At 44.9% G+C, this 12,633-nt stretch overlaps 1 protein-coding gene across 2 annotated transcripts in view; it reads right to left on the bottom strand.

The window, feature by feature from the left end:
- Positions 1-12,633, bottom strand: part of Spag1 (sperm associated antigen 1) — a 56,942-nt gene that overhangs the window by 27,946 nt on the left and 16,363 nt on the right. For both annotated transcript variants that reach the window (XM_041637435.1, XM_041637434.1), the window contains exons 5-10: positions 10,687-10,751; positions 9,752-9,861; positions 8,693-8,798; positions 6,579-6,709; positions 4,486-4,592; positions 2,000-2,159 (exon numbers count right to left, since the gene is read on the bottom strand). In XM_041637435.1, coding sequence (XP_041493369.1) covers positions 2,000-2,159; positions 4,486-4,592; positions 6,579-6,709; positions 8,693-8,798; positions 9,752-9,861; positions 10,687-10,751 — 679 coding nt within the window. The remainder of the gene's footprint in view (positions 1-1,999; positions 2,160-4,485; positions 4,593-6,578; positions 6,710-8,692; positions 8,799-9,751; positions 9,862-10,686; positions 10,752-12,633) is intronic.

Genomic DNA, 12,633 nt, shown 5'->3' on the forward strand with positions numbered 1-12,633 from the left:
AGAGTCTAACTTGGTCACATCCTTCAGGCTATAACGTTGTTTTCCTAAAAGCAACCTAGATGCTCTTCTCGTGTCTGAAACTCAGGGACCTCATTCTACATGCCACGCAAGCATGTCATGTGGGAGAGGCATGCACTGGCTAGTTCGGTTGTGTTTATTCCTTCTCAGAGTCAAAAGGACTGCGAGGAGTCCCCAGCTCCTCATCTGCGTCTCCTTGGCTTTCATGGCGGATAGGAGGAAACTCGCTGCTCCTGATGTTTGTTTTTCTGTCAAGACTCTCTTTTTCCTGAATCTTACTTTTTACATCCACTAATTTACACATAATTCTGGGCAGGGACCAAATGACAGGTTCTCATGGAGCAGAGATCTGTTAAATAATAACCACAGCCATCCTAGTTCAGAATTCGAATCACAGTCGCATAAAGTCAGTGGTATAGCACTTGCCTGGCACATTTGATGTGGGATTCTCCTCTGTATGCTGTGAATACCATTGGTTAATAAAGGAACTGTTTTGGGCCTGTGATAGGATAGAGTAGAGCTAGGTGGGGAGAACTAAACTGAATGCTGGGAGAAAGGAGGAGCTCTGCCAGAGACGGACACCCGATGGAAATTTACCCAGTAAGCCACAGCTACATGGTGATACACAGATGAATGGAGATGGGTTAAATTAAGATGTAAGAGTTAGCCAATAAGAAGCTAGAGCTAATGGGCCAAGCAGTGATTTAATTAATACTGTTTCTGTGTGCTTATTTTGGGTCTGAGCTGCCGAGCAACTGGGAACCAATAAGCAGCCTCCTTCAACATACACATACACACACATACATAACCCATAACACACACATACACACACACACACACACACACGCATACAGATTCACACACATACACATACACACACATACATAACCCATAACACACACATACACACACACACACACATGCATACAGATTCACACACATACACATACACACAGAGTAATGGCAAGAGAAGTCCCATTGAAGATTTAAAAAAAATTACTCTGCTCTGTTTTTCCCACTGACAAACCTAAGAACTGTCCACCTGTCCACCTTTAACAATTCCTTCAGAAATAAAGTTAAAAAAGAAAAGCTATCATTCGGTGCAGAAAAGTCTCAGGCACAGGGCACTTGACCTGCAGTACCCAAAGTGGGAAGTGGGAACAAGACTCGGGAATTCTAGGTCATCGATACTGAGAAATGTGAGGGATGACAGATAGAGTGGCTAAGGTCTGTAATCCCGGCACTCAGGAGGCTAAAACAGGAGGATCACCATGAGTGCCAGGCCAGCCTGGGCTACGGAATAATACCATCTCAAAGTAACACCAACAAAAACAAGTAAAAAAGAAAAAGCAGCTGGGGTGGTGATGGTGCACACCTGGAAGGCAGAGAGACAGGAAGGTCTCTGAGTTCCTGGTCTACAGAAAGAGTTCCATGACAACCACGGCTCCACAGACAAACCCTGCCTCAAAAACAACCACCAAGGGCTGGAGAGATGGCTCAGTGGTTAAGAGCATTGCCTGCTCTTCCAAAGGTCCTGAGTTCAATTCCCAGCAACCACATGGTGGCTCACAACCATCTGTAATGAGGTCTGGTGCCCTCTTCTGGCCTGCAGACATACACGCAGACAGAATATGTATACGTAATAAATAAATTAAAAAAAAAAAAAAACAACCACCAAAAAAAGGATGACTGGCCAGCAAGATGGCCTAGCTGCTAAAGGAGCTCAGTCACAGGTCTGACGCCTTGAATCCAACCCCAGGCTCGGGTACAACCATCCTCTGTCCCCCACACACGTGCTGCCCATGTCTCTGACCCAGATAAAAATAAGTTTAGAAAGAAAAACAGGGCTAAACTTGACTGTAGACTTTAAGAAAAGCTAGAGCAAAGTTTGGGAAACCAACAATTTTTGTAGCAGCAGAGACTCCCAGGCAACCTCGTGGTGGAAACAGCAGTGGGCAGAACCAGAAAGAAGATGCCTCACCTGTATCCGGACCACTAACTTCACCTTTATCTCCACTTCCCTTTTCATCTTCATCTCCCGAGTTCTCGATTTCCTCAATAACCATCCTCTTCCCTTTGGTTTGGGGCTCGGAGGCAGGCTCTGCTTTCTTCAGTTCGCTTTCAACCTCTGACAAGGTTTTCTGCAACATAATTGGTTTTCTTTCAATAAAGAACACAATCATTCTTTGTTTTTCAGAGACAGTCCCTGCTCCCACTGTTAGGAGTCCCAAGAGGACCAAGCTACACAACCACAGCGTATATGCAGAGGGCTCAGATAAGAACCGTGCAGGCTCTTGGGTTGTCAGTTCTGTCTCTGTGAGCCCTGTGAGCCCAGCTTAGCTGGTTCTGTCATGGTCATTCTTCCTGGTAAGAATATGAAGCTGCTTTAAAATGAATAAACAGAAGACTTTAAACCTCAGGCTAGTTTCCTTTTTACAATGATTTCATTGTTTTATCTGATTAAAAATGGCTATGTCCACTATAAAATAAGCAAACAAATAAATGAACAGCAAATAACAAAATAAAACAAGCAAAACAGGGCTTAAGACACAGCTCAGCGGTTAAGAGCATTGGCTGCTCTTGCAGACAACCTGGGTTCAACTCCCAGCACCCACATGGCGGCTCACAACCATCTGTAACTCCAGTTTTCAGAGCTCTGATGCCCTCTTCTGGCTTCTCAGGCACTAAAATAAGGATGTGGTGCAGAGTCAGGACGCAAAACACCCAATACACATAAAATACATTAAAAAGACAGAAACCGAATTACGGGGCTCCTCCCATTCACTTAGCAATACTGACATCTTGGTAAGCTCCCAGATGTTTCTGTGCGCGCGCGCGCGCACACACACACACACACACACACACAGAGGTGGGAGCAGTTTATGTAGCTGAAGTGCTCACATGTGCTATGAAGGGCAGGGTTCAAAGGTCTGAGATAGTTTGAGCCACTAAAAAGAAAATATTTGTATTGTCCCTCTCCACTGAACATTTAAAAATTATTTTATTTAGTGCTTGTGTGAGCGTATGCCACATGCTTGCTGGCGTCTACAGAGATCAGAAGAAGGTGTCAATCCCCTGCAGCTGGAGTTATCCTAAACTTGGATTCCGCAGTCATCACGCAAACCCACTGAGCATGCAGCACTCGTGTGGGTTCCTCTGTCTAATCAGGATGTGAGGTCAAGGGGAACTGTGAGTAAAAGACCCTCCTGTCTGACCTAAGATGTGGTGGTGGTTTGAATGAGAATGCCCTCCATAGGCTCCTATTTGAATACTTGGTCCCTTGTCCTCGTTGGTGGATCTGTTTGGGAAGGATTGGGAGGTGTAGCCTTACTGGAAGAGGTGTGTCACTGGGGATGGGCTTTGAGGATACTGTCTTCCTGTCTATCTACTGGTTGTGGAGAAGTTGGAAGCTCTCTCTCTCTCTCTCTCTCTCTCTCTCTCCCTCCCTCCCTCTCTCTCTCTCTCTCTCTCTCTCTCTCTCTCTCTGTACACCTTTAGTTCCAGGACTCAGAAGGCAGAGACAGGCAGATCTCTGAGTTCCAGGCCAGCCTGGCCTACAAAGAGAAACCCTGTCTTCAAAAAACAAACAAAAGACAAAGACATAACCTCTTAGCTGTTGCTCCAGCGCTATGCCTGCCTGACTGTTATGCTCCCCACCATGATGGTCATGGACCAACCCTCTGGAACTGTAAGGAAGCCCACAGTTAAATACTTTCTTTTATAGGAGTTGCCTTGGTCATGGTATGTCTTCACAGCAAGAGAGCAGTAACTAAGACAGATACTTGTGTGTGCCACTAAAGTCATCTAATTTACAGAGTGAAATCTCCTATCTTTCCGGGGCTTGACAGTTACTCTTGAGGCCTTAGTTGGAAATTGCAGCACCAAGCCGGTTCACTCAGGTGGGGACGGGTGCTGCCAACACTAGGCTAACAGCATTCTGTGGCCGTGGTGTTCACTCATAGCCCTATGCAGTAACTGCTGTGAGCACTGTGTGCTCAGCGGTGGCTCCGTAGGTCTGCGTAACCCCTTTCTTCCTCCTTCAATTGCTGTCTCGTGGTGGTGGTGACAGTGACCAGCTAGGCAAGCACTCTTCCACTGAGCTGTCGCCATCCCCACACGCGTGTTCCTCAACAGTTTGCTCTCTTCCATTCCAACTAGACGTCAGCCCTTTCCCAGCTCCCAACTTTGTGAAGTCGCAGACTCAGTGTGACTCACTCAGCAGGACTAATATAATTTTTAACACATGCTCGGAAACAGCTGGGTGTGGTGGTGGCGCACACCCTTAATCCCAGCACCTGGGAGGCAGAGGCCGGAGGACCTCTGTGAGTTCACTGTCAGGCTGGTCTCTCTAGGGAATCCCGGACCAGCCAGAGTTACAAGGTGAAACCCTGTCTTAAAACCCCCAAATAAATAAAATCAGAAACAGAAAATACAGAGTTAGGTTTTTAAAACATTTTCTAGGATTACCTTGGCCACATCATTATGAGGTTCCACACGCAGCACCGTTTGCAGGTCCTCCCTGGCCTCCTGGAGCTTGTTCTGATGTTTGTAGGTAGTAGCACGTCTCAGGAGAGCTGAAAAGGCACCAGCGCGAAGGCGCGACAGTGTAACGCATAGCCCACGGCTTCGTCGTGGTTTGTACAGGACACAGGGTCAGTTTGCACAGAGCTCGAACCCCAGGTCTGAGTCTGTGTTGTGGGGCACACAGAAGGTACCCTGTTGCACACAGAAGGGGCTTCACTGGGCGTCAGTCTGCTCCTTCATCTTTGAGACTTTCATTCATGCAAATTATGCTGTGGTCAAGTCCATCCAGCCCCTCCCTCCAATTCTTTCCCTACTCCCTCCCAACTTTCACTTCCAATTTCGTGAGCTCTTTTCTTAAAGCAAGCAAATGGAAGAAGCTACTGCGTCCACTCAGAGTTGAGTGTGTGTGAGCAGTCTACTAAAGTGTGAACAGTGTGCTAGTTTGAACGAGAAACGTCCCCATGGGCATCGGTATTTGAAGGCGTGGCTCCAGTTGGTGAGGCTGTTTGTGGAGGTTAGGAGGTGCAGCAGGGTTAAGTCTGACACAGGGAGCCTGCTCTGAGAGGGAAAAGCCAACTAGCACCTGCCGTTAAAAATGTGAGCTTTCAGTGGCTTGCCCCGTCTGCCACGCCTCCCTGCTGCTACGACTCTTTTCCCTCTGGAATCATAAACCCCCCAAAACTCTCTTTCTTAAGTTGCCTTGGTCACAGTGTTCCAACAAAGAAAAGAAAAGTAACCCAAATGTGTCTGGAGAAAGCGGACTCCCTATGCAGCTTCAGTCCCTTCTGAATAACTGGTCCTCTGGCAGCACGGGATCCGCCAGCTCCTCCGCTCTTGCCCTTTCCCAGCCCCGCACCATGCCTGCAGCACAGGAAACTTTCACAGAACAGTAACACCTGGCTTCTTTAGCCATCGCTGCCCGTAGTTTGTCATTTCCTGGGAATTTAGAAGACCCCTCACGGAACTTTGGTAAACACTGATCGGCAAAGGATAGGTTAAAGCACTTCAGCATTCTCCATGGGGCCGCTTAATTTTGCTTTGGTGGCAGTGGGGAGGGTTGTCTTTGTTGGGCTTAATTTGGTTTAGTTTTCTGAGACAGGGTCTCATAGCACAGACTGGTCTTGAACTCCCTGGACAGCCAAGTACCTTTAAACTCTGGTCTCCCTGCCTCCACCTTCCAGACTGTTCCAGTCTATACAGCTGCTGTTGATGTAATGATTAGACCTGGGTGTGGTGGCTGTGGCAGAGACCTACATCCCAGCGTTCTGGGCGGTAAAGCAGGGCCAGCCAGACTCAGAAAATAAACTCTGCTAAAATTATCCCAAAGTGAACGTCGCATGTGGAACCACGGTGGAGCCCCGGTGAGCACATCGCAGGGGCCAGAAACTGAGCACTTTGGTAATTTGTGCCAGATTTCTTTTGTAGGTTTCAATTTATAATTTAATAATCATTTAACACTAACAATGTACCTGTCTAGTCCTTTGGTCCCTTATATGAGGTTATTTTGTGTAGTCAGATGGTGACTTGAGAAAAAAAAATAGGCTTAACAATTCTGAAATGCGAGAAATGGCGTATCAGATGTATTTTAATATGTTATCACAGCAAACAAGCAGAAATTATGCAAAGTTCTCTTGTTATATAACTCAGTTTTAGCCTTAGAATGAACCATGAAAACCTAAAGGATAAACCATTTTGTAAAATCTTTAATCAAACTTCATTATTGTGTATGGCCATTGTTATTCAGGTCTCTAAACTCCCACAAAGCAGCAGTCATGAGAGACTTATGTTTGTAATGTTTAATTTTAGAATATTTGAGTTATCGGGGAGTTGTGAGGTTAGTGCAGATCTTCTCTGACCCCCCATGAAACCTCCTACAATGTGACAGTCTTACCATCTCTTGATTGGCTACCACAGTCAAAGAATAAAGGACTTGATTCCAAATCGGATTGATTAAAAGTGACGTGCCCAAGGTGGTGGCTCACATACAGAACCCCGAGACTGCCCGAACCACGGGAGCAGAGTCACTGTCTAGTTACCTTTGATGTTTCCGGGCTCGAGCTCCAAGGCCTTCTCACAGTTGTGGAGAGCACTGCTCCACCGCTGCAATCTGATTTCCGCTTGCGCTCGATTGTTGTAGGCAGACACGGTGGGAAGGGCTGATAAACTCCTACGAGAGAACTGCAGGTTGGTGATGGGGAGGCCAAAGACAAACTCGGCTAAAGTTGTGTTGAACGTGAAATGTCCTCCCAGGCTGGTGGCACGGGTGGTGATTGGTTCTGGAAACATTGGGAGGCTAGGCCTGGATGAAGAAGGGAGACACCTGGGAGTGTGCCCTTGGGCTTCTCTGTCTTTGCCCCTGATGCACGGATGCACTCATCCCCATCCCACATCATACCGGCAAGCCCACCATGAAGCGAATAGCTTGTTCCCACCACCAATTTCATTTCAGAGCCAAGCTAACACCAACTGTTCAACCCTCATGAGACAAAACAAAGTTTCCTCTCCTCCAAGCTGTCGTTCTTGGGTATTTACACAGCTGTGTAAAAGTAACGAGTGCAAAATGTTAGCAAAACAAATATGTATTGTGTAAGGGCTGAACTGTGTTCCCTTCAAAGTTTATTTGTTGAGCTGGGTGGTGGTGGCGCATACCTTTACCCAGCACTTGGGAGGCAGAGGCAGGCGGATCTCTGTGAGTTCGAGGCCAGCCTGGTCTACAAGAGCGAGTTCCAGGATAGACTCCAAAGCTACAGTGAAACCCTGTCCCAAAAAACAAAAACAAAACAAAACAAATGTTTATTTGTTTAAGCCCAAATCTTAAGTCCTTTAAGCCCACAGTGTTTCGGGACATGAACCTATTTGGATGTAGGCATTAGAGAAGTAGTTAGGCCAAGGCTCTAGCCCAGAATACAGACCTCGGTGCAATTCCCAGCACCACTGTGATAGAAATAACAAAACACTGCAGCCAGGCTTACTTTGGCTCACAGTGCAAACGCAGCCCACTGTGGTGGGGAAACCATCATAGCACAAGCAGGTAGCAGAGAAAGAGGTGTGCTGGGGGACAGTGGTCTTTTGTCCTGCCACTTGTATTCTTTTTAATAAAGCACTGATTGGCCAGTAGCCAGGCAGGAAGTAGAGGCAGGGCAATGAGAACAGAAGAATTCTGGGAAGCGGAAAGCTCAGTCTGCAGTTGTCACCCAGACATAGAGGACACAGACGAGAATGCCTCGCTGATGAAAGGTACCAAGCCACGTGGCTAACACAGACAAGAATTATGGGTTAAGATGTAAGAATTAATTAATAAGAAGCCTGAGCTACTAAGCCAACCAGTTTATGGTTAATGTAGACCTCTGTGTGTTTCTTTGGGACTGAATAACAGCGGGACCTGGAGGGACAGAAATCTCTGTCACAGAGGTGAAAATGTGCTGCTGCTAAGCATCCTATCACTATGGATACAGTTCAGGATCCTTGGCAGGGAATGGCACCAACACAATGGGTGGGTTGTCCCAACTCAACACAATCAAGATAATAATCCCCCACAGGCAGGGTGAGGGACCCAAGCTCTCACATGATTCCAGATTCTGTCAGGGTAACAAATAGTACTAGCCATTGCCACCATCACCATTTAAAAAAAAAAAAAACTTAAAAAAGAGATAATTACTATGAGGTCCTTAGAATGGACTCTAGCCTAACAAAACTGATACCCTTATAAAAAGAAGAGATTAGAATGAAACAGAGTGACAGGCACATAATGTGGGCATATAAGACAGGTCCCTGTCAGCCTAGGACAGAGGCCTCTGAAGAAATCAACCCTGCCTTCACCTTGAGTTTAGACTTCTAGCCTTCAGAAGTGTGGATATACATCTAGTTCAGACTACTAGGTGTAATGATACTTTGTTTGTAATCTAACAAATAAAGCTTGCCTGAAGATCAGAGTGTGAAGCTAGCCACTAGTTAGCCATAGAGGCCACGCAGTGGTGCACACCTTTAATCCCAGTTGGATCCCCTGGAACTGGAGTTACAGCAGGTTACTGGCCATGTGGATGCAAGGAACTGCACCTCTGGAAGAGGAGCAAAGTCCTCAACACCTGAGCCATTGCTTCAGCCCCTAAGATAGCACAATCCAGCCCCAGTAAGATGAAAACCCCCTTGCCTGGTGTAATACATCACGGCCTCTTCATAATCTCCGGCGTGGAAAGCCTCATTTCCTTTTTCCCTTTCACGATTGGCAAGAAGACATTTTTCCTTCTCAGTTAGACCTGAAATAAACACACATGAAAACAAAAAAAACAGAATCGAAGACCATTTCTATAAATGCAGGTGTGCTTTTGTTTAAGGGCAGTCCTGGGACTAGAACCTGGGGGCTCAGGCACACCCAACAAGCCCTCTGCCTCTGCGCTACATTCTCCCACCCCAAGATACCTGTTTTGACTGGAGCAGGAAGCCATAGATTAAACAAAACCAATTAAAAGATTTCCTAAGTGTGAGGCTATTTCTTTTTTTCTAATCATCCCCAGTTTTTTTAGGAGTTAGTTTTCTTTTTTTGTCCTTTTTGTTTGATTGTTTTTGTTTTGTTTTTCAACACAGGGTTTCTCTGTAGCTTTGGAGCCTGTCCTAGAACTCGGTCTGTAGACCAGACTGGCCTCGAACTCACAAGGCCTGCCTCTGCCTTCTTAGTGCTGGGATCAAAGGTATGCACCATGGCTGCCCAGCGAGGAGTTAGTTTTCTTTTGACTAGTTTTGTTTTTCCTTAAAGGTTATGTATGGACTTCAGAGGAAAAACTGTCTTGCTTCTTTTGTTCAATGCAAAAAGAAAAAAGGAGGGAATTTAAAGGAAGAGGATTGGAAATAGGAAACAGAAAACAAGAGAATATTCTAAAAAATTAGGTTTATTTGTAAACTTCATTATTAAGGCCAGCCATTGTGGTACACTAGCACTTGGATAATGGAGGAAAGACAATTGGAAGGCCAAGGTCAGCATTAGCTATGCATGGAGTTCAAGGCCCACCTGGGCTATATGAGACCCTGTCTCAAACAAAATTGAGTAATTAAAGAGAAATAAATTTGTTAGAAGTGGTCAACTCTGACCAAAAATCTATAAACTTTAATGGAAACCAACAATGCTCAAAGACAAGGTTTCCTGGCTGACAAGTTTTGATCATAATTCACAGGCGGGATATAATGATGCATTATTTCCATTCTCTCTTATTACCTGCTGTGTCTATTTTTGTCTCAATTTTAGACAAATGAGCCTTGTTGTTTACTATTGTCTTTTCTTTGTAATCTTCATCAATTTTTGAACATTCTTTTTCCACGTCAAATCTGAAAGAACAACAAAAATGGGGGAAATGAATAGCATCCTACAAGTAAGAAACAAACTCATTAGTGTATCGAAAGAGGAAATGCTTGGGACAGACTCAGTATGGGAGTTGAGATTTGGTGGCTTTGTTTTGTTTTTCTGTTTGTTTATGGGCTTTTTTTGTTGATCTTGTTTCTTTTTGTTTTTCCAGAGGGGTTCACTATGTAACCCTGTCCTGGAACTCACTCTGTAGACCAGGCTGGCTTCAAACTCAGAGATCCACCTGCCGCTGCTTCCTGGGTGCTGGGATTCAAAGTGTGTGCCACCACTGCCTGACTGAGATTTTTTTTTCTAATGCTGGCAAATATTCGCATCCACCCAATGAGATCTATGGGGAATCCGTAAGTTAAAACACAACACTCATGCCTGCTTCATATACATGCAACCTAAGCATAGTTTCATATAATGCTTTAAATGATTTTATGAATGAAACAAACGTCTCATTGTATGGACTCATCCCCTGACCATGCTAAGAGTTTCAGATGGGGACATTTGGACATTAGATTCTTGTGTTACTAATGTTCAACCTGTACTCTGAAGAGAAACACTCTTCATAGGTTTGTTCCTCGAGTCATCTGCATTCTTCCTCACATGGTTGCACCCACTTATAATCCCAGTACTGGGAGCAGAGGCAGGTGGATCTCTGAGAGTTCGAGGCCAGCTAGAGTTATGTGGCAAGCACCATATAAAAAGTGTTTGGTAGCTTTACTAATGTAATTTGATACACTTGATTTATTAGGTTCATACTTTTTAAATTATAGGATCTAATGAAGAAATATGAAACGTACTTATCCCACTCTGCATAATCCCTTGGGATTTTCTTCTTGACTGGCTTACTTTTAGAATATACTTCCTGAAAGAATAAAATCATATTTCGTGAGATACTTTCAGTCTAAGATCACCAGGATTTATTATAAATGCACTGTGATCCATGAGAGTAAGATACAGAAATGGAATGGATCAAAAATATAGGTTTCCTTGAGGTTAAAACAACTCCAGCATCATGATATAATAAAGTACTGAGGTAAAAGACAGGGTTTTAAATTTATAGTTAATCCTGAGGATAATCTCACAGATTTTAAAGGACATACATAATATTTGAAAATTCACATGTGAGCATTAATGATTTTCTTAAAATGAAAGCAGCACTGAGTTCAGTCTTCTTAAGCCGAGGCATTTAGAGGAGCCAGAATAATGATTTGCGTATTAGTCAGAGCTCTTTTGTTTGTCATGACAGACATTCAATTTGGAATAATTCCAAAAATAAAAATAAAAAAGCAGGTCATAGCAAACTGCTGCTGAGGCTTCCCGGGTCTGCTCTCCAGCCTTTGCTCTCTTCCCGACACTGCACTCCCTGACTTATGACTATGTGCTTTCTCCTTGTGACAGGTGACATGGCCACTGCAGTCTAGATTATAACCACCAAGGCCTCATCAGAGTGAATAGTGGCCCTCCTCTCTTCCATCCCTTAGAGAAACTACAAGAAAAGGCTCCAATGAGCTGTTCAGGGGCAAAGTGACCCAAACTAGGTCCTAGACCCCATTGCTGATGATGGGGAAGCTGGGCAGGTTCTGCACAATAGCCATTAGGCCGGGGAGCACTTAATCTCCCTGAACACGTCATACAATGCTACCCTTGGAATGTACAAAGAGAAGGGAGCTGTGAAGGTGAAAGTAGACACTAGGTGCAGCTGTCGTAGCGGAGGATGGCCAGCAATACTAGCAGCTGGAAAACCAAGGAGGAATCCTCCCCTCCAGGTTTTAGGAGCATGGCCTTGCCAATGCCCTAGCCATAGACTTCCAGTCTCTAGAACTATAAAGCACATTTCTCTTGTCTTAAACCAACCAGTTTGTTAGAAAACTAATACAAGTGGCACAACTTAGTAGTTAAGAAGAACTGTAGAGACAAACACTGGAGTACTAGACCTGGAACAACAGATAAGAACAGTGGCTGCTCCTGCTGAGGACCCAGGTTCAGTTCCCAGCACCTGCATGGTGGCTCACAACCATCTCTAATGGGGATTTTATGCCCTCTTCTGGTGTGCATGAAGACAGAATTCTTGTGTGCATAAAAAACACTTAAATAACAACATAGATATAAGAATAACAAGAACACAAAATGGAAAGACTTGGGTAGTCATTCTGTCAGAAATAGCAAGATGATCAAGTGCACGAAGGGGCAGAGGGCCATCTCTACACGCTTAAACCATTGTGTGCCACTTCCTTCACACAGGCAGTCAGCTGACTTACACAGTGACACAACCTTTGTGCCTCTACCATAGGCAGAATTATCCCCCGAAGTTGGAAACACTGAGCAATGTCTTTCATGCTCTTAAAAATTGGCCAAAGTAGCAAAAGGGAAAAGATGAAAGATGTTGACCTCAAAATGCAAGCCTTCAGAAAAGGTAGCTTCATTTTCACCACCCAGTGATCAGATCTAACTTTACATAGGAAAGCAGACAGGCCTGATGGCACAGGCCTATAATCCCAGATATTTGGGAAGATAGAAAGGAGAGTCACAGGTTCAAGGATAGCTTAGAAGGAGACAGTCTTAAAATAAAAAGTCAAAGTGGTATACAGGGGGCTGGAGAGATGGCTCAGCGGTTAAGAGCACTGGCTGCTCTTCCAAAGGTCCAGAGTTCAATTCCCAGCAACCATATGGTGGCTCACAACCATCTGTAATGAGATTTGGCGCCCTCTTCTGGCATACATGGAGGCAGAATGTTGTATACATAA

This window comes from Microtus oregoni, unplaced genomic scaffold (genome assembly GCF_018167655.1).
Source record: "Microtus oregoni isolate MIOR12 unplaced genomic scaffold, Mior012 000053F_ref0000044, whole genome shotgun sequence".
Taxonomy (NCBI): Eukaryota; Metazoa; Chordata; class Mammalia; order Rodentia; family Cricetidae; genus Microtus; species Microtus oregoni.